The 24134-nt window shown below is 36.1% G+C and overlaps 1 protein-coding gene across 2 annotated transcripts in view; it reads left to right on the top strand.

The window, feature by feature from the left end:
- LOC101683312 (E3 ubiquitin-protein ligase RNF103) overlaps nt 1-24134 on the top strand; it is a 99504-nt gene that overhangs the window by 52802 nt on the left and 22568 nt on the right. For both annotated transcript variants that reach the window (XM_004742360.2, XM_004742362.3), the window contains one exon: nt 20701-20761. In XM_004742360.2, coding sequence (XP_004742417.1) covers nt 20701-20761 — 61 coding nt within the window. The remainder of the gene's footprint in view (nt 1-20700; nt 20762-24134) is intronic.

Here is a 24134-nt window from a genome sequence, read left to right as displayed (position 1 = left end):
AAAAATATATGCCTGCCAGTGGGATATCATACAGATGAAATAAACACTGAAGGAATGTATCATCTAGCAAGTAAGATAAGCATTTCAAGAACAAGTCTTGATTGGGTACTATATAAACAGTTACAGGAGCTCAGAGGTTGGAGTGATCACCCCCAGACTGGGATGATCAGAAATGATTTGGCCGTTTACTATCATTTTTTCCACACATCACCTTCCTATGAATTGTTCTTGACTATTTATAGGATTTTTAGTATTATTTAATTGGTGGTCAAATATTCCTAAAGCCAAATGGTCTTAAGATGAACAGTGTTTCAAGGGATATATCAGGGAAACATTATGGCTACTTAAGGAGCCTTACAGACTAAAGTTATTGCCCGCAGGCATCCCTGATGCATTGATGGAGACTTTTAAGTGGTGAAACTTGTTCTACCTTAAAGTGCCCATGTGATGAATAGATTGGGCCTGCTAAGGATGAAGGAGCCTTGTAATTTAGTTAGAAACCTGTGACTATGTTGGAATGGGAATCAAGAGGACATGAGATTGTGTTGGAAAGAGATTGTTCTGTTGGACTTAAGGTACTTCTGGAAAATTGTGCTATCTTTACACAGGGATTTCGCTGATTTACCCTTTGGCTAGAGTAGTATAGTCATAGCATCAGAATTCCTAAATCCTATGACTAACTTCTATCCTTAAACGAAGTCATGTCTCATGGTTGTGGGTTGTTGTCAGAAAAAAAGATAAGACAGGGAGATGGAGAATAAGAGAAGGGTTGATTTACTTAGTTCATACAATAAACATTTATTGAGATATTTTCGTGTGTATTGGGTGGATACCAGGTTTTCAAAGTAAGACATTGGATTACAACATCAAAGACTACCAAGTTTACTGGGGGAGACTGGCATGTGAATAAATCCTCTTATTTTAGAGTAAATAAGGGCAGTGGTGTAAGTGTATACAAGATCTGTGATGTCACAGTGGGGCAGTGATTAACTGTTCAATGCGGGGAAGAAGACCTGATCAGGGAGGGTTTCTAGATCTTCTCACAAGAGCAGATGGATGGATGATCAGGAAAGAGGGGGCATCCCAAGGAAAGTAAACTGCATGTGCAAGGCATGGAAGTGTGGAACATAGATTGGAGGAACCAGAAAGAACTCCGGTGTGGTTAGAGGATGAAATAACTGAATGGGATGCAGGGGGAAGTGATGGCAGTGTCAAATATAAAATTGCAGAGGTAGATAAGCAAAGTCCTGTGAGTCGTACCCACTAGAGATGGGAGCATTCAGAATAGTGGTTTGGAGCAAGAATTGGAGGGAAGAGAATTAGGTATGGGAGTCAGTTTGTGGTCCAGGTGAGAGATGATGCTGGTCTTAACCAGTAGTGGAAATATGGGGATAGAGAGGATGGATTTTAGAAATATTTAGGATGTGGTCGGAATTTGCTGATCTACTGGGTTTGGAATAAGAGTGCAAAGCTGATTCTTAAGGGTTGAGTGGAGGTGAGGTTAAACAGCAACCTGTTATTCCCCTCAGTTTGGTACCATGAACTGAAAATAGGAGAATTCAGGAAAACAGCAGGTTTGATGGGATACTGATGGTGGAGGGGAAGGAACCACAGTGTCCATTTTGGAGAGAATTCAGGAGATCAAGGAAAACAGAGAAAAGGTTATCCTGGGAGAATATTTTTCTACTTGTGTCCGCTCAGCAAAATTGTAAGCTTCTTGAGAGCAAGTATCATGTTTTTATCATTCACTGAGTCAGCATAGTGTTGAATTCCCTTAACAAGAGCAAGGTGCCTATCAGATATTTGCTTGATGAGCAGAAGTAGAGGTAATGAGAGAACAGTTACATATTTGAAGTACATCCCACTTGTCCTTTTGTATATCTATCTGACAGTGATCACAGTAGGCACATTTTGACCTAAGTTCAGTTATTTGTTCCTTTTGGTGAATTTCTAGTTATATGTATGTTTTAAATCTTGAAGAATACACAGAATCCCAGTTTACAGACATCACCTTTAGGAAGAGGTGCTAGGAAGCTAAGGGTCAAAAGTAGGGGGGAGATAGATAGATAGATAGATAGATATATGCCTGTTTTAGTTTGCTCAGGCTGCTGTAACAAAATACTATTGACTACACTAGGTAGCTTACACCCAATAGAAACTTATTTCTCACAGTTCTGTAAACTAAGAAGTCCTAAGACCAAGGTACCCAGCGATTCAGTGTCTGGTGAGGACATGATTCTAAATTATAGATGGCTGTCTTTTCACTGTGTCTTCATGGCAGAAGGAGGAATCAAGCTTTCTGGGGTTGGCTTTTGTAAGGTCACTAAACTCATTCATGAGGGTTTGGCACTCATGACCCAGTCACTTCCATAAGGCCCGGCATCCAAACACTATCACATTGGGGATTAAGTTTTAACATAGGAATTTGGGGGAGACATAAACATTCTGTCTGTAGCAGTGTGATTAGAATCTCCTAGCCTGGGACCTGGAATCAGCCATTTCTCTAAGGAGCACTGGTTTCTTTTAGAGGGAATGGTATTTAGAAAACAAAATTTAGGTGCTCATGGTACTTAATGCTACTGGAATGTTCTTGCTTCTAGGCCTTTTAATTGGAGAGAACTAAGAAATCATCCTTTAAAAAACACATGAGGTGATTAGAGACTAGGTTGTTTGAAACCAGCCCTTCTGCCAAATATAACTAGAAGAGCTAGATAAAAAGCCCAACTATTTGTAATCACTTAAAATTATTAAAGCAGTGAAGAATTACAAAATCAAAATCCCAGAAAAAAAGGAAAGCTCGATTACATGAGCCCAGTCATTTGGGACCACTGTCCCACTAAAGAGATCCTCTAATTCCTAATGCAGTGGTTAAGAAAGTGAGGATTTGAGTGGAGTTCTTCACAGACCCTATGGTTAGATATAGTTCAAAGGTTAGAGTTCAGGGCATACCAGTGATAATACTATTCAGGTAAATTCCCAAGGCTTTTGGTTGGGTCTCTGAGAAGGGTACACTTGAGCAGTGGCAGTGAGCTGGGAGTAAAATGGCTTTCACAAAGACTGAAGTCCGGTTTCACATCTCTGATTGCATTCATTAAATTTAATTAAAAACCAATTGCCAGGGCCCTTAGGCTAGGTGTTTGCCAAAAGCAAATGTAAGTCTTCTCTGGAAGGAGATAACATTATCCAGAGACAAATTATCCTGTGGATTTTTCATATAGTGTGCAGAATTCAGGAAAATTGACTCATAGGAAATCTCTATTCTGAATATGTCTTTATATATTCTGGATACCAACTTTTTATAAATGCTTTTTATTTGTAACCATTTATGTGGTGAGATCTCCAAATTTGTGGTCTTTTTCCTTTCTTTAAATAGTGTCTTATGATGAATAAAAATTCTTAATTTCAACATAGTTAAAAATATCAGTCTTTTACACTTACTGATTTTTTTTTTTTTTTTTAAGATTTACTTATTTGTCAGAGTGAGAGAGTGCACGCACACGCGAGCGTGCCGTCATGAGGGAGCAAGCACAAGCAGGGGAAGTGGCAGGCAGAAGAAGCAGGCTCCCCTCTGAGTGGAGAGCCTGATGTGGGACTCCATCCCAGGATCTTGGGATCATGACCTGAGCCAAAGGCAGACGCTTACCCAACTGAGCCACCCATCAGTCCCTGATTTTTGCTGCTTATTTAAGAAACCCTTTCCTAAATCTAAAATCATAAACGGTACTCTTCTGTACTGTCTTTTTAGAGTAACACAGTTTTGTACTCTGTATTTGTATTTATTTATTTATTTATTTTTTTAAAGATTTTATTTATTTATTTGACAGAGAGAGATCACAAGCAGGCAGAGAGGCAGGCGGAGAGAGAGAGGAGGAAGCAGGCTCCCTGCTGAGCAGAGAGCCTGATGCGGGACTCGATCCCAGGACCCCGAGATCATGACCTGAGCCGAAGGCAGTGGCTTAACCCACTGAGCCACCCAGGCGCCCTGTATTTGTATTTAAATTATCAGTCCATCTGGAATTAATTTCAGTGATGGATGGTAACAGAAATTCAATAATCTTGTTTTTCATTTATTTGGCTTACTGTTCATCTCCACACTGTTATTGGAAAATGCCCTCTTACTTATTTCCTGTGCCCAGTTTGCTTGGCATGTCATAGACTCTATGAATGAACTTGTATAAAGTGTTTTCTTGATAGTCTGAAACTCTGTAGATTCCTTTTGGTTTTCATAGCATATTGTCTACTTTACAGATGTATTTGTTTAATACTGTGTTCATTTTTAAATTTTCACCTTTACTTATCGATTACATATACTTTTCATTTATTATTAAAATAATACCGGGACTAAAACGTTAATTTCCTTTTTATCTATTTTCAATTTCCCGTTTTTGTAGTGATCGTTACAGTTCTAAGATTTGTTTGATACATTTTCTTGAGTTGTTTGTCTTGGACTAATAGAACATTACCCTAATAGAACATTAGAATCACCTAGAGAGTTTAAGTCTATTATTTGGGCTCTACTACTAGCCCAGTTAAGTTGGTATTAAAGTTGCCCAGGTGACTTCTATATACAGTCAGGTGGAGAACCACGGGTATGGCTGGATAATTTTGGTTGTTCCCATTTCTCCCTTTGTTTTGCAAAGTCTCTTTTGATTTTTAAAGTTATTTCTTTTCTTTTTAACAAGATTTTGTGAAACTTTGACATTCAAAAACATATAAAGTTTCTTTAGATTTTTCATTGTTACTAATCGCTGAAATTTTTTGCCCCTTCACAATGCATATTCCATGCAATTGAATTCAACATAAGTTATTGAGCATCTGCTTTGTGCCAGACATTGTGCAATGGCTAAATGAATAAGAAAAGCTCTTTGACCTTTGGACTTTTGACAGTCTAAGTAATTATAATATACAATTGTATACAAGTATATAATATACAAAATATACAGATGTATATATATACACAAGTTCAGAAAACATGTTCTTTAACTATTTTTCTGACTATTGCTAACATTTGGGGAAAGAAATATTTTCTGATGGTCATTTGAAATTGTTCTATCCATTAGTTGCCACCGTCGCCTTCTTCTTTTTTAAAGATCTTATTTAGTTGTCAGAGCACATGCAGTGGAAGCAGCAAGCAGAGGGAGAAACACGCTTCCCGCAGAGCAAGAAGCCCAATGTGGGACTTGATCTCAGGATCCTCGGATCTTGACCTGAGCTGAAGACCGACACAGCTGACTAAGCCACCCATGTGTCCCTAGTTACCACCTTCTACGTAGTTATTAAATTGTTCCAATTCACGCCTCAGTGCTTCTAGTTATCAAAATACTTCAAGTATAAATTTAGGGTATAATTTATTAAGCTGTTATTAAAATGAAAATTGAGCTTAATCAGCATTATCTGCAAGATTTGAATTTAGACCATTTAAAAATGAGTTTGTTTCAGTTAATTATTTTTAAAAAAATCTACTTTCAGGGGTGCCTGGGTGGCTCAGTCATTAAGTGTCTGCCTTTGGCTCAGGTTATGATCCCAGGGCTCTAGGATCGAGCCCCACATTGGGCTCCCTGCGAGCCTGCTTCTCCGTCTCCCACTCCCCCTGCTTATGTTTCCTCTCTTGCTGTGTCTCTTTCTCTGTCAAATGAATAAATAAAATCTTTTTTTTTTAATCTACTTTCAGTCCACAAGAGCCAAAATATGGAAAGAGCCTAGGTGTCCATCAAAGATGAATGGTTAAAGAAGTGGTATATATACATAATGGAATATTATGCAGTCAACAAAAATGAAATTTCACCATTTGCAACAACAGAGATGGAACTAGAGGGTATTATGCTAAGCGATATAAGTCATTTGGAGAAAGACAATTATCATATCTTACTGATAAGAGGAATTTTAGAAATAAGACAGAGAATCATCGGGCAAGGGGAAAAATAAGACAAAAGGAGAGGGAGACAAACCATAAGAGACTCTTAACCTAAGGAAAAAACTGAGGGTTGCTGGAGTGAGGGATGTGGGAGGAATGGGGTACCTGGGTGATGAACAGTAGGGAGGGTTTGTGCTGTGGTAGTTGCTGTGAATTGTATAAGACTGATGAATCATAGACCTGTACCCCTGAAACAATAAATTATATGTTAATTTTTAAATATCTACTTTCATGTATATAGTTGAGTATATTTATGTGGGTCAAATTCTAGGACTCCATTCTGTTCTACTGATCTGTGTGTCTGTTCCTTGGCTGATACTATTCTGCTGAGTACTGTACCTTTTATAGTAAGTCTTGAAGTTTGATAGTGGGGAATCCCTCAGCTTTGTTTTTCTTCACTGTTATGTTGGTTATTCTTGGTCATTTGTCTTTACATATAGATTTTAGAATTTCTTTGTTGATATCTACAATTATGGATAGTGGTAAATTTTGATTGGGATTGCATTGAATCTGCAGAGCTCGAGAATTGATGCCTTAATGTTGAGTCTTCCAGTCCATGAACATGGACTGGTCTCTCCATTTATATCTTCTTTGATTTCTTTCATCAGCAATTTATAGTTTTCCAGTAGATCTTATCTATACATATTGTTTGATTACTTGATTGGGTTTTTTGTTTGGTTGGTGCTGTTGTAAAGGCCCCCCCCCAACCAAATTTCAGATTCTAGTTATTACTGGTATATTGGAAAACAGTCAACTTTCATATATTTACATTCTGTCTTACAAATTTGCTATACTTTTTAGTACTGGGAGGTTTTTTTTTTTGATATTAATGATTCTTAGGGATTTTTTTTCCCCCATAGAAAACAGTGTCCTCTGTTTTTAAAAAAAAAAAAAAAAAAAAAAAAAAAAAAAAAAGGCTGTTTAATTGCTTTCTTCCCAATCTGTATGCCTTTTATTTCTTTTGCATGTCTTACTGTATTAGTGGGGACTTCACTACAATGTTGAATAGGAGTAGAGGCTTTGTTCCAACCTTAGAGTGAAAGCTTCTAATTTTCTACCATTACTTATGATGTTAGGTGTAATTGGAGGGGCTGCAATTTTTTTTTTTAAGATTTATTTAGAGAGCAAGCACAGTGGGAGGGGCAGAGGGAGAGAGAGTCTTAGGCAGACTTCATGCTGAGGACAGAGCCTGATGCAGGACTTGATCTTATGACTGATATGATCTGAGCCAGAACCAAGTATCCTTAACTGACTGTGCCACCCAGGTTCCCTGGGGGTTGTGATTTTTTAAATTATTATTAAATTGAGGGGGTTTTCCTTCATTCAGGTTTGCTGTGAGGTTTTATTGTGAGTAGGTGTTGGATCTTTTCAGATTTTCTTTGTCAATTCTTATGATTTTTCTTATTTAGCTTACTGATGTGTGGTGGATTACAGTGATTGATTGTTGAATTTTAAACCAGCCTTCCATACCTGGAATAAATTGTACTTGGTAATTATAAACTAAGGTTTATAATTATTTTTATGTATTTTTGTATTCAATTTGCTAACATTTTGTAGAGGGCTTTTACATCTGTGTTCATGAACAATACTAACTACTCTGTACTTTTCCTTTCTTGTAATGTCTTTGGGTTTGGTATTAGGATAATGCTGGTCTCCTAGAAATTAGTTAATAAGCTCCCTCCTCAGTGGAGAGCCTGCTTCTCCCTCTCTCTCTGCCTGCAGCTCTGCCTACTTATGCACGCTCTCTATCAAATAAATAAATAAAATCTTTAAAAAAGAAGTGTTCCCACATACTTTTCTTGAAGATTTTATTTTGAAATTTGTTACCACTTTTTTCTTAAATGTTTGAGTACCTGTTTTCAGTTTTTGGGAGTATATACCTAAGAGTAGAATTGTTGGATCATATGGTAATTCTTTTTTTTTCTTTTTTCTTTTTTTTAAGATTTTATTTATTTATTTGACAGACAGAGATCACAAGTAGGCAGAGAGGCAGCAGAGAGAGGAAGGGAAGCAGGCTCCCGGCTGAGCAGAGAGCCTGACTCAGAGCTTGATCCCAGGACCCTGGGATCATGACCTGAGCTGAAGGCAGAGACTTTAACCCAATAAGCCACCTAGTGCCCCTCATACGGTAATTCTTTATTTACCTTCTTAAGAAACTCCAAAACTGTTTTTAACAGTGACTTCACCATTTTACATTCCCACCAGCAACATAAAATAGTACCTGTTTCTCTACATCCTTGCCAACAATGTTTTTTGTTTTTGTTTTGATAGCCCAGTTGCTGGGGGGTGAGGTAGTATCTCATGGTTTTGACTTGTAGTTCTTTAATGACCATTGAAGTAGAATATCTTTTCATGTGCTTCCAGACCATTTGTCTTTTTTGAAGAAATGTCTATTTATGTCCTTGCACGATTTTTAATTAGGCTGACTTTGTTGTCGAGTTGTCAGAGTTCATTACATATAATAAGCTCTTATCAGATACATGATTTGCAAATATTTTCTCCAAATTTATAGTTATCTTTTTACGTTCTTGATAATCTTTACACAGTTGTTTTTAATTTTTTTTTTTTAATAGATTTTTTTGAGAGAGAGCATGAGGGGCAGAGGGAGAAGCAAACTTCCCACTGAGCACAGAGCCTGACACAGGGCTCCATCTGTGGACTCTGAGATCTTGACCTGAGCCTAAACCAAGAGTGGAGGCTTAACCAACTGAGCCACCAGGTCCCCCAGTTGTTTTTAATTTTAACAAGGTTCAGTTTATGTATTTTTTCTGTTTTTATTCATGCTTTTGGGACATTTCTAATTATCCATTGCTAAATCTGATACTTTGAGAGTTTTATAGATTTAGCTAGGTCTTTGACTCATGTAACTGGACTCCATATACTGGAGGTAGGAGTACAGCTTGCTTTTTTTATTTTATTTTTTTAAGATTTTATTTATTAGAGAGAAACAGAATGAGCGGGGAGTAAGGGGGAGAGGAAGAAACAGACTACCTGCTGAGCCGAAGGCAGACACTTAACTGACTGAGCCACCCAGGCGCCCACAGCTTGCTTTTTTTTTTTTTTTTTTTTTAAGATTTTATTTATTTATTTGACAGAGAGAAATCACAAGCAGGCAGAGAGGCAGGCAGAGAGAGAGAGAGGAGGAAGCAGGCTCCCCGCTGAGCAGAGAGCCCGATGTGGGACTCGATCCCAGGACCCTGAGATCATGACCTGAGCCAAAGGCAGCGGCTTAACCCACTGAGCCACCCAGGCACCCCCACAGCTTGCTTTTAATTAGTGTTTGCATGGTATATTTCTGTATGCCTTAATCTTTTAATCTTAGTCTTTATATTTAAGTGGGTATTTGGTAGGCAACATATAGTTGGGTCTTGATTTTAATTCCTCCTTCCCCCACTCTGGCACACCATCTTTTAGTTGGTTTATTTAGACTCTTCACATTTAAAACTACTATTGATATAGCTGCATCAACATCTACAGTGTTGTAATTGGTGTCTATTATACTTTGTTACTTTTTCCCATCTCAAAAAAAGTTTTTTTTGCCTTGTGTTGTTTTAATTGAGCACTTTATGATTCATTTTATCTCGTGTTTTTACATATCAATTGTATGTTTTTAAGAAAATTCTAGCGATTATCCCAGATTTTGAAATACATTTGCAATTAACAAACTTAATTTATAACTAATAATTTATTAACTAATAACATAATGCTGTTTCACATGAAATGTGAAATGAGGATTCTTCTAACACTGTATTCCCAATCCTCCCTCCTGTCCAATATGACATTGTTTTCTTTCATTTCACTTATCTGTATAGTGTTTTCATCCAGTACACATTTACTATTATTACTTTAAATAGTTATTTTTTAAATCACTTAAGAATAAGGAAAGTAAAAATTTGCTTTTATTTTTTTGATACCCTTTCTTTATATAGATGTAAGTTTCTAACTACATAATTTTTCTTCTCCCTAAAGAACTGTGTTTAAACATTTCTGGTAGGCCAAATCTGTGATGAATGACCTCAATTTTTACTTGAGAGTCTTTATTTCTCCTTCGCGTTTGAAAGATAATTTTGTTGGACATAGAATTTTAGGTTGGTGATTTTTTTTTTCAACACTTTAAATAACTCTATCCTCTTTGTACTTGCATAGTCTCTAACAGGAAGTCCTTGGTAATTCTCAGCCTTGTTCTCCTATAGATAAAGTGGTTTTCTTTCTGCTTTGTTTTCCTCCAAGATTTTCTCTTTGCTTTGGTGTTTTGCAGCTTGAATATGATATCTACTATTTGTCATTTTTTTGGACCATTATCTCATTTGTGTTCTCTTTGCTTCCTGGATCTTTGGTTTGGTGTCTGTCATTAATTTTGGAAAGTTCTCAGCCATCATTATTTCAAGTAATTTTTATGTTCCATTTCCTCTTTTATCTCCTTCAGGTATTCCAATTATGTATTACATCTTTTGAAATTGTTTCACAGTTCTTAGACATTCTTTTCTTTTCATTTTCATGTTTTTCTTTTTAAAATTTCAGTGTCTCCAATTCATGGATTCATTTCTCGACTATGTCTTGTTTACTGATCAACCTCTCAAAGGTATTCTTCATTTCTGCTATGATATTATATTTCTAGCATTTCCTTTTGATTCTTAGTGTTTCCATCCCTGTACTTGCCCTCATTATCCATCTCTTCTTGGATAATATCGACTTTTTTTTCCCATAAGAATCACAGAATGTCAGACTTTATGTCACATCTAATCCTGGTTCTGATGCTTGCTTTGTTTCTTCAGACTGTACTTTTTCTTGCCTTTTAGAATGCCTTGAAATTTCATGTTGAAAACTGGACACGATATATAAGGTAATAGGAACTGAGGTAAATTGGTCTGAAGTATGAGGTTTTATTTTAGTCAGGCTAGGAGTTTGTTAATATTTGCTGTAGCTGTAGGTGCTATAGGATTAAAGTTATTCTAGTGTCCTTGTATTTACCTCCTTTGTTATCTTGAACATTCATAACAACTCCCATTTTGCATCTCTTTTAGCTGTAATTGGTTGTTATACTGTAGCTCTGTTGGTGTGGTGGGAAGATGTGGGGGACTGGAAGCATTCTACAATCTTATTAAGTCTATGTTTAGTGGCCTATGTCCCTGGACTATGACATTCCTAAGTATTTAATTTCTTGCCCACTTCTGGTGACACAAGAAGACTAAAAGAAGATGAGAGTCTGGTAAATTTCCTTTCCCAAAGTGGGACAGGGAAATGTGCAGCCATTTGCACAATTTTCCTTCTTGCTATTTTTTTCCTGTTGTTATCCTATATATGCTTTATATTGGTCCTTAAAATGAAATGTATGACTTAGGACATTAAGGTCTTTTTTAAGAGATGAAAATCTATTTTTCACTAAGCCAAAAAACTTGACTTTATTTTGCTCTGATTTGGAAGTAAGTGTAGGTAATCCATCAATTGTTATTTTCCCCTGTAACGAAGACACATTGACATTAATCTTCAATTATCATTTGTCACACATTTTACTTTTTTCAACTTTTTATTGTAGAAGAAGCTGATTAAATGTCATTTATGAAACTGAAACAAAATTTTGGCTTAACTGTTTTGAAGTTTTGGGTGACTATATAACAGAAGGGAGTGTGATATCTAAAACAATTTAAAAAGATTCAGTGAGTCTAATATTATAGAATTTTTAAGTATTTCTAACAAAGATGATTTAAAGCACTTATAAACTCAGTTTTTAAAATTTGTAAAATAGTCTTACATTTTAAAATTTTAATTGGGGGCACCTGGGTGGCTCAGTGGGTTAAAGCCTCTGCCTTTAACAGGGTCCTGGGATCAAGCCCCACATCGGGCTCTCTGCTCTGAGGGAGCCTACTTCCTCCTCTCTCTCTCTCTCTCTCTCTCTGCCTGCCTCTCTGCCTACTTGTGATCTCTGTCAAATAAATAAATAAAATCTTTAAAAATAAAATAAAATAAAATATTTAATTGAAATATAGTTGTTATGCAATAAGTTTTAGTTATACAACCTAGAGATCAGTGATTGTATAAATTATGAATATCAGTAATAAATGTTTTACAATATTATTGACTGAATTCTCTGAACTTTCATTCCCATGACTCATTTATTTTATAATTGGAAGTTTGTATTTCTTAATCCCCTTCACCCATTTTGCCCATCCTCCCACTTCTCTTCCCTTTGGCAACCAGTACTCTGTATTTATGAGTTCGTTTCTCTCTTGTTATTTTTTTGTTTGTTTTTTAGATCATCTATATAAATGAAACCATGTGATACTTGTTTTTGTTTGGCTTATTTCATTTAGCAGAGTACCCTCTAGGTCCATTCTTGTCACAAATGACAAGATTTCATTCCTCTTTACAGCTGAGTTGTGTGTGTGTGTGTGTGTGTGTCTTCCTCATTTATTTATAGACAGACACTTAGGTTGCTTCCATATCTTTGCTGTTGTAAAGAATGCTACAGTAAACATGGGGTGTATGTATCTTTCTGAATTAGTGTTTTCATTTTCTTCTGGTAAATACCCAGAAGTAGAATTACTGGGTTGTATGGTAGTTCTATTTTTAATTTTTTGAGGAAACTCCATACGGTTTTCCATAGCAGTTGGTCCAGTTTACATTCCTGCCAGAATGTGTGAGCACTTTCTTTTCTCCACATCCTCACCAACACTTGTTTCTTGTCTTTTTGATGTTATCCATTCTGACTAGTGTGAGGTAATACCTCATTGTGGTTTCGATTTGCATTTCCCTAATGATTGGTCATGTTGAGCATCTTTTCATGTGTCTTTTGATCATCTGTATGTCTTCTTTGGAAAAATTCTATTTATGTCTTCTGCCTGTTAGTTAGATTATTTGTGTTTCTGGTGTTGAGTTATAGGAGTTCCTTATATATTTTGCATATTAACCCTTATTGGATATATCATTTGCAGATATTTTCTCCCACTCAGTTAGTTGCCTTTCCATCTTATTGATGGTTTCCTTCATGGTGCAGAATCTAGTTCAGTATCATCTAGTTCAATATCATCTAGCTCAGTATCATCCTAATGATTTGTTTTTGCTTTTGTTTCCCTTGCCTGAGGAAAATATTGCTGTAGTTGATGTCCAAGAGATTACTGCCTAAAATTTTCTTTTAGGAGTTTTATGGTCTCACATTTAGGCCTTTAATCCATTTCGGGTTTATTTTTGTGAATGGTGTAAAGAAGTCGGCCAGTTTCATTCATTGACATGTAGCTGTCCAGTTTTCCAGCACCATTTATTGAAGAGATTGTGTTTTCTCCATTTTATATTCTTGCCTCCTTTGTCATAGATTAACTGGCCATATATGCTTGGGTTTTATTTTTGAATTCTCACTTCTGTTCCACTGATCTATTTTTCTACCAATACCATATTGTTACTACATATAACTTTGTGATATATTTTAAAATCAGGATTATGATACCTTGAGCTTCTTTCTCAAGTTTGCTTTGGCTATTCAGAGTCTTTTGTGGTTGCATACAAATTTTAGTATTCTTGTTCTGTGAAAAATGATGTTGGTATTTTGGTAGGAATTGCGTTGAATTTGTGGGTTGCTTTGGGTAACATGGACATTTTAACACTATTCTTCCAATCCAGAACCTGATATTTTCCTTATTCTTTTTTTTAATATTTTTTGAAATAGATTATATTTGTACATACTACAAAATTCAAAAGGCAGCAAAGTATATCTTTATGTATCCTGAAAACTAAATCTGGGGCGCCTGGGTGGCTCAGTGGGTTAAAGCCTCTGCCTTCAGCTTGGGTCATGATCACAGGGTCCTGAGATCAAGCCCCACATAGGGCTTTCTGCTCAGTGGGGAGCCTGCCTCCCCCCTCTCTCTACCTGCCTCTCCCCTCTCTCTACCTGCCTCTCTGCCTACTAATAAATAAAATCTTAAAAATAAAAAATAAGTCTTTCACTCTTGTTCACAAATTGTTCAGTTTCCAACCCTGAAAGCAGCCTAATTTCTTATGGATTTTCCCAGTGATAGTCTATAATATATGAACATATAAATATCTCTCTTTCCCTTTTTCCACCTCTTTTCCTCTCCTCCTCTGTTCCTTCTCTTTCTCCTTTCTCTCTTTATCCCTCTTTCTCTAACATATATGTCATACTGTAAATGTCGTTTACATTGCTGTTTTCCTTTATATTTTGGGAGTTAATTCCATGGGTAGTCCTCGATGCATTGCTTTTTTTCTTTTTAGTTAGAGCATAATGTCAGTTTATGGAAATTCTCTAATATGTTTAGTGTTCTATTGATATATGTTAGGTAGTTTCTAGTCTTTTGCTACTATGAATAGTGCAACGGTGCATTTTTTACAAAAGTCATTTCACCATTGTCATCTAATGTATTGGATTGAGTACTCACCCCTTGAATATGAGCAGTTAAGCACTGTAATGAGAAACTTTGAAACAAGTTTTTTTTTGTTTTTTGTTTTTTTAAATTGAAGATTCATTTGTTTTAGGGAGAAAGTATATGCACACGGCACGGGATGGGGAGGCGGACAGAGGGACAAGGAGAGAGAAATGCAAGCTGACTCTACGCCGAGCATAGAGTCCGATGTGGGGCTTGATCTCATGACCTGGAGATCACGACCTGAACCGAAACCAAGAATCAGATGCTTAACCAACTATGCCACTTAGGTTGCCCTAAAACAACCAGTTTTTAATGACTTATTTTGAGCTTCTGGGTTTATTTAAGCAATGGATAACATTAAGTTGAAAGACAAACTGTAGTAATAGCATAAGAAATAGCTTCTTTTTGAATTAGAATTTTCTCAATACTGGACATGGAAACAAAATACAGAAATTAATTGGATGCTAAGGTTGGTGTAACACTGTAACAGCGCATTTAAAATTTTGTCTTTCATCAAGACAGATAACCTATCATTTATTTATAGTAGTAAAAATTTTCAATCTGATCATGTATAAGTGTGTATTGATATTATACTTCTTATATTTGTGGAGTTTCATATTAGATTTATTTGAAAGATTCTATTACTAAAAACAAGTTTGAAAATCACTGCACTGGTTCATTCTGCCTTGCATTAAGATTTGGATTTAAATTGTGAAACTTATCTTACATGTGGTTCCTGGAATTCTTGTAACTGCTACAGGTTTGTACTCATGGGTGCCTTGCTTCCACCTGATTGGGTATCCTCAGGAATTAGCAGTTGAAAGCATTAGAAATAATAGGAGCTAATCATAATCAGTACTTTGACCCATGAGAATAAAAATCTAAAATTTATGTTTAGCTTTATAATGAATAGGATTAGGAGTTACTTGCTGCCTTATAAAACTATAATATAAAAGATAATTTTTTTCCCTTTTTTGCTTTCTTTCAGAGAGAGTGCATATAGGTGGAATTGAGGGGAGAGGTGTAGGGAGAGGGAGAGAGAAAATATTAAACAGACTCCATGCTCAGTGTGGACCTGGACGTAGGGCTTGATCTTACAACCTTGACACCATGGCCTGAACTGAGATCAAGAATCAGATGTTTAACTGACTGAGTCACCCAGGAGTCCCAGTATTTTTTTTGTAAACCTGAATCAAATAGCTTTACCCATCCATGTTGCTAGTTCAAACAAAATTATTTATCCAAATTCATTTTTGGTCTACAGGGAAGGATACTCTTTTGTTTAGGTCCCTTAGTGGTGTTTGTTTTCACTCTGATTAAAATGTTAGAGTCCTCCCTGCCCCCCATAGTGGATGGTTACATGGTTTCCTTTCAAATTTTTCGAAGTCTGCTCAAAAGTCACCTTAGCTGTTGAGCTTTCTTCCACCACCCTGTATGAAATTGCAAACCTCCCCCCAACAACTGCCCTCATCCTATTTTCCTTGCTTCATTTTCTCCTTAGCTTTCATTTTGTGACAGAGTATTTCCTTTTTTATTTACTTACTGTCTGTTTCCTTAGAATGTAAGTTCATAAGGTAGAATCTTTGTTTCCTGCTGCATCAGTAGCACATTGAGCTCAGTGAACATTTGAATTGTGAGACTTGGATTTCCTTTTCTGCTGATTCTGAAAGTTCTGGTTAGATTATAACCGTGTTTTCAAATTTTTTCATGTATCTCCTAAAATAATTTCGACTACTTGTGTGCCCTTTTGAATAGTTATAAATCATCATTTAATTTTTTTTATCATAATGAGGTTTTAAGTAGAGTCGTACAGGTTTTAATTTTTGGCATATTATAAATGTTGTAAAATTATTACATCACTCTCTTAAAAGTATCACAGGAGTGTGATTCCCATCAATATTCATTTAAAACATACATGCACACATTCTTATTTATAGTCAGACATTTTAAATTATTCTTTCTTCTTGAAAGGAGAAATGCCATTTACTTCCATTCTGTTTTCACCATATGGGTTTCTCTTAATGTAGCACTTCTATGCTTGAAATAAAAGTCATCCTATTAGACTTGAAACAAAATACATACATACCTTTTGTGATTTAAAAACACTCAGCAAACTAAGAATAGAAGGGAACTTTCTTAACATGATAAAGGGCATTTATGAAAACTACAGCTAATTTTATAGCGAATTGTGAAAAACTAAAGCTTTTTTCCTAAGATTAGGAACAAGACAAAGATAACCTGGTTTTGCCACTACTATTCAACATTGTACTAGAAGTTCTAGCCAGAGCACTTGGGCAAGAAAAAGAAATAAAAGATACCCACACTGAAAAGGAAAAAGTGAAACTATTTCTTTGCAGATGGCATGATTCCATATATAGAAAACTCCAAAGAATCCGCACTAATACTTATAAGTGAATTCAGCAAATTGACAGGTTTTAAGACAAGCATAAAGTATTTCATTGTTTTTCACACCAGTGAAAAATCTTAAAAGGAAATAAAATCATTTACAAAGGTATCTAGAAGAACAAAATACCGAGGAAAGAATTTAACCAAGGAAGCAAATCACTGAAAATTACAATATATTGCTGGAAAAAATTTCAAATTAATGGATTGTGAAACTTAATGCTATTATGATGGCAGTACCACCCAAAGATTCAGTACAATGCCTATCAAAATTCCAAAATAAATAGTTGATCTCCAACTTCATATGGAGTACAACTGGCCCTGAATAGCCAAAACAATCCTGAAAAAGAAGAAAATTTGGTGGACTCACAGTTCCTGATTTCAAAAGTTACTGTGAAGCTATGGTAATGTTAAGAGTATGGTACTGGCATAAGGATAGATGTATAGACTAGGAATAAAATTGTGTTTAGAAGCAAACCCATCATGTATAGCCAGTTAATTTTCTGCAAGGTGCTAAGATCATTTAATAGTGGAAGGGTAGTGTTTTTTCAACAAATAGTGCTGGGATAAGTGGATATTCACTCAACCCCTACATCATTCTATATACAGAAATTAAAACCCTTATTAAGCTATAAAATTCTTAGATAAAAACCTAGGGGCAAATCTTCATGACCTCCTATCTGGCAGTGGATTCTTAACTATGGCATCAGAAGCATGAGCACCAAAAGAAAAAATAGGCAAATTGAAAATCATCAAAATTAAAGCTTTTGTGCATCTTAAGGACATCAAGAATGTGAAAAGATAACTTATAGAATGGGGGAATTTATTTGTAAATGTTACATCTGATAAGGTTCTATTAGAATGTATAAAGAACTCATACAGCCAGCAACAAAAAGACAATTAAAAATGAATAGACGTGAATAGACATTTCTCCAAAAAATATGTTCCAGTGGCCAACAAGCACATGAAAAGATACTTAACTTCATTGATCTTTAAGGAAATGCTAATCAAAACCATAATGAAATAACTGCTTCATTTCATCCAGCAGGTTGACTGTTATTAAAAAATTGGAGGCTGACAGTATTGGCAAGGATGTAGAGAAATAAGAACCCTTGAACATTCCTGGAGGGAATGTAAAATGGTAAAACTAATTTGTAAAATAGTTTTGGAGTTCTTTGAAAAGATAAACATAGAATCACCATATGCCCCAGCAATTCTGCTCCTACTGGATACATATTCCAAAGAATCAAAAATAGGAATTCAAGTAAATGCTTGTATACAAGTGTTTATAGCAGCACTATTCACAGTAACTAAAAGATGGAAACAATCCAGAGGTCCATCAAAGGATATATGAACAAGTTGTGTTGTATAAGTATAACAAATATTATTCAGCCATGAAAAGGACTGAAGTATTTTTTTTTTAATTTAAAGATTTTATTTATTTGACAGAGAGAGATCACAAGTAGGCAGAGAGGCAGTCCGAGAGAGGAGGAAGCAGGCTCCCCGCCGAGCAGAGAGCCCGATGCGGGACTCAATCCCAGAACCCCGAGATCATGACCTGAGCCGAAGGCAGAGGCTCAACCCACTGAGCCACCCAGGCGCCCCAGGACTGAAATATTGATATATGCCACAACATGGATGAACTCCCAAAACACTACACTAAATGAAAGAAGCCAGGCACAAGGGACCACATGTTGTATGATCCCTTTTATATGAAAGTAAAAAGATCAAAAGAGGTAAAGCAAATTAGTGGTTTCCAGGGATTGGGGGAAGGGGGACATAGGGAGAGATTATTTAAAGAGTATAGTGTGTTCTTCTGATGTGTTAGTAAGTTTTTGAGACTAGGGAGAGTTGATGATTCTACAACATTATGAAGTCATTAAATGCCATTGAATTGTATATTTTGAAATGGTTATTTTTATGTTATATGAATTTTACCTTAAGAAATATATAAACCTGGGGCGCCTGGGTGGCTCAGTGGGTTAAAGCCTCTGCCTTCGGCTCAGGTCATGATCCCAGGGTCCTGGGATCGAGCCCCACATCAGGCTCTCTGCTCAGCAGGGAGCCTGCTTCCTCCTCTCCCTCTGCCTGCTTCTCTGCCTACTTGTGATCTCTGTCTGTCAAATAAATAAATAAAATCTTTAAAAAAAAGAAGAAATATATAAACCTAATGTTAAAATTCTAAAAATCACATATCCATGTAATTTTAAGTACCTTAATATTTCTTCTGGTTGGAGTTACTACAGCTTTTGCAAAATAAATTTTTATATATTTTGTTAAATAAGGATTTTAATGAAATCATTAAAAAGTGAAATTTATTGGAAGTCTACTTTCTCTTAATTGTATAGATTTTTTTTTTTTTAAGATTTTATTTAGAACAGTCAAAAGGAGAAGCAGGCTCCTCACTGAGCAAGGAACCTGATGTGGGACTCAATCCCAGGACCCCGGGATCATGACCTGAGCCAAAGGTGTCCCAATATTTTTATAAATTTTTTAATGCTGTAGTTATGTCCCCATAGATGAATGCTACAAGGTTCAGCATCAATTCTATTCCTGTCTCATTATTTGTAAGTTTAAATCCCGCAGTCATTGCTTTTTGTAAAGGTGAATCCTTATTCTCCTGATGGGCTTACTGGTTCGATTTTTGGTAGTGATCACAGGCAAACTTTTTGGATTTGCAGTGATGGGGGTCAGCTACCAGCAGCATCTAGTCATACTAGATGAAGAGGTCTTTAATCTTCTTGGAAGCCTAACCACCTTTTTCTGGTAATAGGCCTCCCTGGCTTGGAGGTGGACTGAATGTGTGAATCTGTGTCTTACGACCACCACCCTTCATAGTCTGAGGGTTCCATGCCAGCTAATCACTCCTTGCCCAGAAACAGAAGAGGGTTCAGTAGCTTGGATTGCATTGTGCATGGTTGGATCATCTCCAGGGAACGCCCATCCACCTAATGAGGCTGTTACCCCATTGGCAGAGTGCCAGAGCTGTGCCCATCTTCCTGCCTCCAAAGACCTGCACCAACTGTAGAGAGTCTGTGGACTGCATGGCTGTGGGCACAGACAAGAGATCCTCATCACAATAGGAAGAAAGCCCTGTTTTATGTCTTATAAGACTCCAGTGCTGAGAAACACCCTTAATATAAATAAATCGATGGTAATGGAAGTTATATTATGTCATTGTCACTAAGTTCTTTGAAATTCTGTGTCCTATGGCAAAGGGCATATAGTTATTTAATATAAATTTCATTTTAATGATTATCAGCCGATAACTGATTTTCCTTCAATTTCTTTTGAAACTGAAGAATTAGAAAACACTTCAGTTGCATAAGAATTCGATAGACATTAGAGTAGTTCAGTGCTTTTTCAACACCCACACTATTATTTCCATTTGGCTCTATGTTTAGTGCTTTAGATGTTTTTGCCTCTAAGGGAAATATATCATTATAATAGACATAGGTCAGAGGAATTTCTGTCCTTTGTAAAATGAAGAAGCATTATTGTTGAAAAGAGGAAGGAAAAGGTGAACTCTTGACACAGGAAGTACAGGTTTTGAAATAGGTTTCAAAAGATTTTCAACTTTTATTTTTTTATTAACGTATAATGTATTACTTGCTTCAGGGGTACAGGTCTGTGAATCATCAGTCTTAACACAATTCATAGCACTCACTATAGCACATACCCTCCCCAATGAAAGGTTTTCAACTTTTAAAGATCACTTTTTACTATGCCTGGGCACCTCCTGAAAAATGTTTATGTACCTACAGGGTCCTGAACTCTCTCTGAAGTCTTGTATAAAGTACTTCTTACTGCCTACCTTCAGATAAGAATTTTTAAATAAATTGGGACTTCTGTACTGTGAATAAAAAGATTAAAAAAAAGAGTTTGGCCCTAAAGCTTTTGTTTGAAATGGATTTATTGTTTGTCTAGAATAAATGTAGCATTTTTAAAAAGTTTGGTGAACTAGGAGTGTTGGCTTTTCTTACAATTTTTTTCTAAAATTTTTCCCAGGTCAATGAATGGTCATTGAAGATAAGAAAGGAAATGAGAGTTGTTGACAGGCAAATAAGAGGTAAATTATAATTTTGTCTCCTATTCCTTACCTTCTTGTTAATCTTATATTCATAAAAATAAATTGCATCTACCCCATTGTAAGGCCTAGTTCATTCTTATATTAATTATTTATGGTTGTCTTAATTATTTTGCTTTTTAATCATTATAAGAAAAAGCTTTACATTTTATAAGAACTAAATCTTTCCTTTGGCCTGCAGTTCAGCTCAGAAAGGGGGAGGGGCTGTGTTCCTTTATCTCTGATTTCCTAGAGATCAGGTTAGTGTTGGAAACAAAGCAGGTGCTAACATTATTGCGATAGGTAGAATAATGGCCTTCCAAAGATGTTCACATTCTCCTCTCAAGAACCTGTGAATATGTTACCTTATGTGGCAAAGGGGACTTTTCAAATCTGATTAAATTAGGAATCTTCAGATGGGGAGATTATGCTAGGTTGTCTGGGTGGGACAAATATAATCACAAGGGTTTTTACAAGAAGGAAAAAGTGAGAGAAAAGGAGAGGTAACCATGGAACCAGATGTTAGGAAAATGTCCTTTGAAGATGGAGGAAGAGGCCACAGGCCACAGAATGCAGTTGTCCTGTAGAAGTTAGAGAAGGCAAGATACTGATTTCTCCTTGAAGATTCCAGAACATAGCCTTTCCAACACCTTGATTTTAGACTTCTGACCACCAAAATTGTAAAAGAATCAGTTGTGTTGTAAACCATTATAAAACAAACAAAAAAACAAACACTTCTTCTACTTATAAAGGAATGCCTTATGGAATTCAGATTAAATTGTGCATAAATAAGGAATGGAATTCCATTTTCATGACTAATTGTCTATCTTAGCATGGCTGTAAATTGAGGAAAATATATTTCTTTCTTTTTTTTTTTTTTTTAAAGATTTTATTTATTTATTTGACAGATCACAAGTAGGCAGAGAGGCGGGGGGGTGGGGATGTTGGGGAAGCAGGCTTCCTGCTGAGCAGAGAGCCTGATGTGGGGCTCGATCCCAGGACCCTGGGATCATGACCTGAGCCACAACACAGTATATCCAAACTTGTGGTATGTACCAGAAGCAGTCTCAGAAGGAAATTATAGCTATAAAAATGCTAATATTAAAAAAGAAGGAAGATCTCAAACCAGCCACCTCTAACTTTGTATCTTAAAGATTTAGAACAAGAAACTTACCTAAAATTAGCAGAATAAATGAAGTAATAAGGATTAGAGCTAAGTAAAATAGAGAATAAGAAAACAGAATAAGAAACCAACAGTGAGTTCTTTGAAAAGACCAACACAGATAGCCAGTCTTTGGCTAGATTGACTAAAAATGGGAGGAAAGAGAGAGGACTCAAGTCCCTAAAATTAGAAATGAAAGTGGGACTGTTACTACGATTCTACAGAAACGAAATATATAAGGTTACTATGAACAGTTGTGTACCAATGAATTGGATAACACATTTTGAAATGGACAAATCTCTAAAATAATAAAACCTACCAAAACTGAAACTAAAGAGCAAATCTGAATAGACTTGATTGAATTAGTAATGAAAAAATTTTGTGACAAAGGAAAGTCTCCAACCTGATGTATTCACTGGTGATTTCTACCAAATATTAAAAGAACCTCAGTTTTTCTCAAACTTTTACAAAAAACTGAGGAGAAAACACTTCCTTAGTTGCTTTATAAAGCCATCATTACCTTGATATCCAAGTCAACTGACAGTATAGGAATATGAACACCAATGCAGAAATTAAAAAAAAAAAAGTGCAGAGACTTCAAAGGGATTATACACCATGACCAAGTGGGATTCCTGGAATGCAAGGATAGTTCAATATATGTAAATCAACCAATGTAATATAACACATCAACAAAATAAAGAGGGAAAAACACATAAGCATCTTAGTTGATGCAGAAAAGCGTTTGACAGAATTTGACACCCTTTTATGGTAACATTCAACAAACTAGGAATAGAAGGAAATTGCCTCAATGTAATAAAAGCCATATGTGAAGAATCCATAGCAAACATTACACTCAGTTGTGAAAGAAAGGTTTTTCTCTACAATCAGGAACAATGCAAGGATGTCTGTCTGCCTTTGGCTGCTTCTCCTCAACAGATACTGGAAGCTCTAACCAGAGCAATTAAGTAAAAGAAAAGGCATCCAAATTGGAAAGGAAGATGTAAAATTACTTTTTTTTTTTTAAGATTTTATTTATTTGACAGAGCAATCACAAGTAGGCAGAAAGGCAGGGAGAGAGAGAGGGGGGAAAGCAGGCTCTCTGCAGAGCAGAGAGCCTGATGTGGGGCTCAATCCCAGGACCCTGAGACCATGACCTAAGCTGAAGGCAGAGGCTTAACCCACTGAGCCACCCAGGCACCTGTAAAATTACCTGTTTGTAGATAATATGATCTTATGTGTATAAACCCTAAAGATTCCAAAGAAATCTATTCTAACAAAAGTGTTAGAACTAATAAATGAATTCAGCAAATTAGCAGGATACAAAACACCCAAAAGTCAGTTGCATTTCTGTACACTAACAGTGAACAGTCTGAAAGGGAAATTAAGAAAACAATCATATTTACAGTAGCAACAAAAAGAATCATGAAATCCTTAGGAATTATTAGCCGAGGAGGTGAAAGACTTACACAGTGAAAAGTATAAAAACATTACTGAAAAAAAAATTAAAGATCTAAATAAAGGGAAAGACCTGCTGTGTCCATGGATTGGAATACTTAATATTGTAGCACCTGATCTGATCTGCAGATTTGGTGCAATCCCTATCAAAATCCCAATGACCTTTTTTTTTTTTTTTTTTTTTTTTAAAGATTTTATTTATTTATTTGACAGAGAAATCACAAGTAGTTGGAGAGGCAGGCAGAGAGAGAGAGAGGAGGAAGCAGGCTCCCTGCTGAGCAGAGAGCCCCATGCGGGACTCGATCCCAGGACCCTGAGATCATGACCTGAGCCGAAGGCAGCGGCTTAACCCACTGAGCCACCCAGGAGCCCCATTTTTTTTTTTTTTTTAGAAATAGAAAAATCCATTTAGAATTCATATAGAATCTCCAGAAAGAGCTAAACCAGTTTGGGGGGGGCAAAGATGGAGACTTACACCGCCTTAATCTCAAAACTTACTATAAAGCTGTAGAAATAAAACCAGTGTTCTACCTGCATGTAGACAGTCATAAAGACCAATGAAATAGAATAGAAAGCCTAGAAATAAAACATGGCCAAATGATTCTTGACAGAGGTGCCAAGACCATTTGGTGGGGAAAAGACGGTCTTTTCAGCAGGCGGTGCTGGGAGAACTGGATAAACCATACGCAAAAGAATGAGGTTGGACTTTAACCTATTGCCATATACAGATTAACTCAAAATTAACTCAAAATGGATCAA

This window comes from Mustela putorius, unplaced genomic scaffold (genome assembly GCF_011764305.1).
Source record: "Mustela putorius furo isolate JIRA1106 unplaced genomic scaffold, ASM1176430v1.1 tig00000281_pilon_pilon_pilon, whole genome shotgun sequence".
Taxonomy (NCBI): domain Eukaryota; kingdom Metazoa; phylum Chordata; class Mammalia; order Carnivora; family Mustelidae; genus Mustela; species Mustela putorius.
This window is presented reverse-complemented; position numbering and strand designations above follow the sequence as displayed.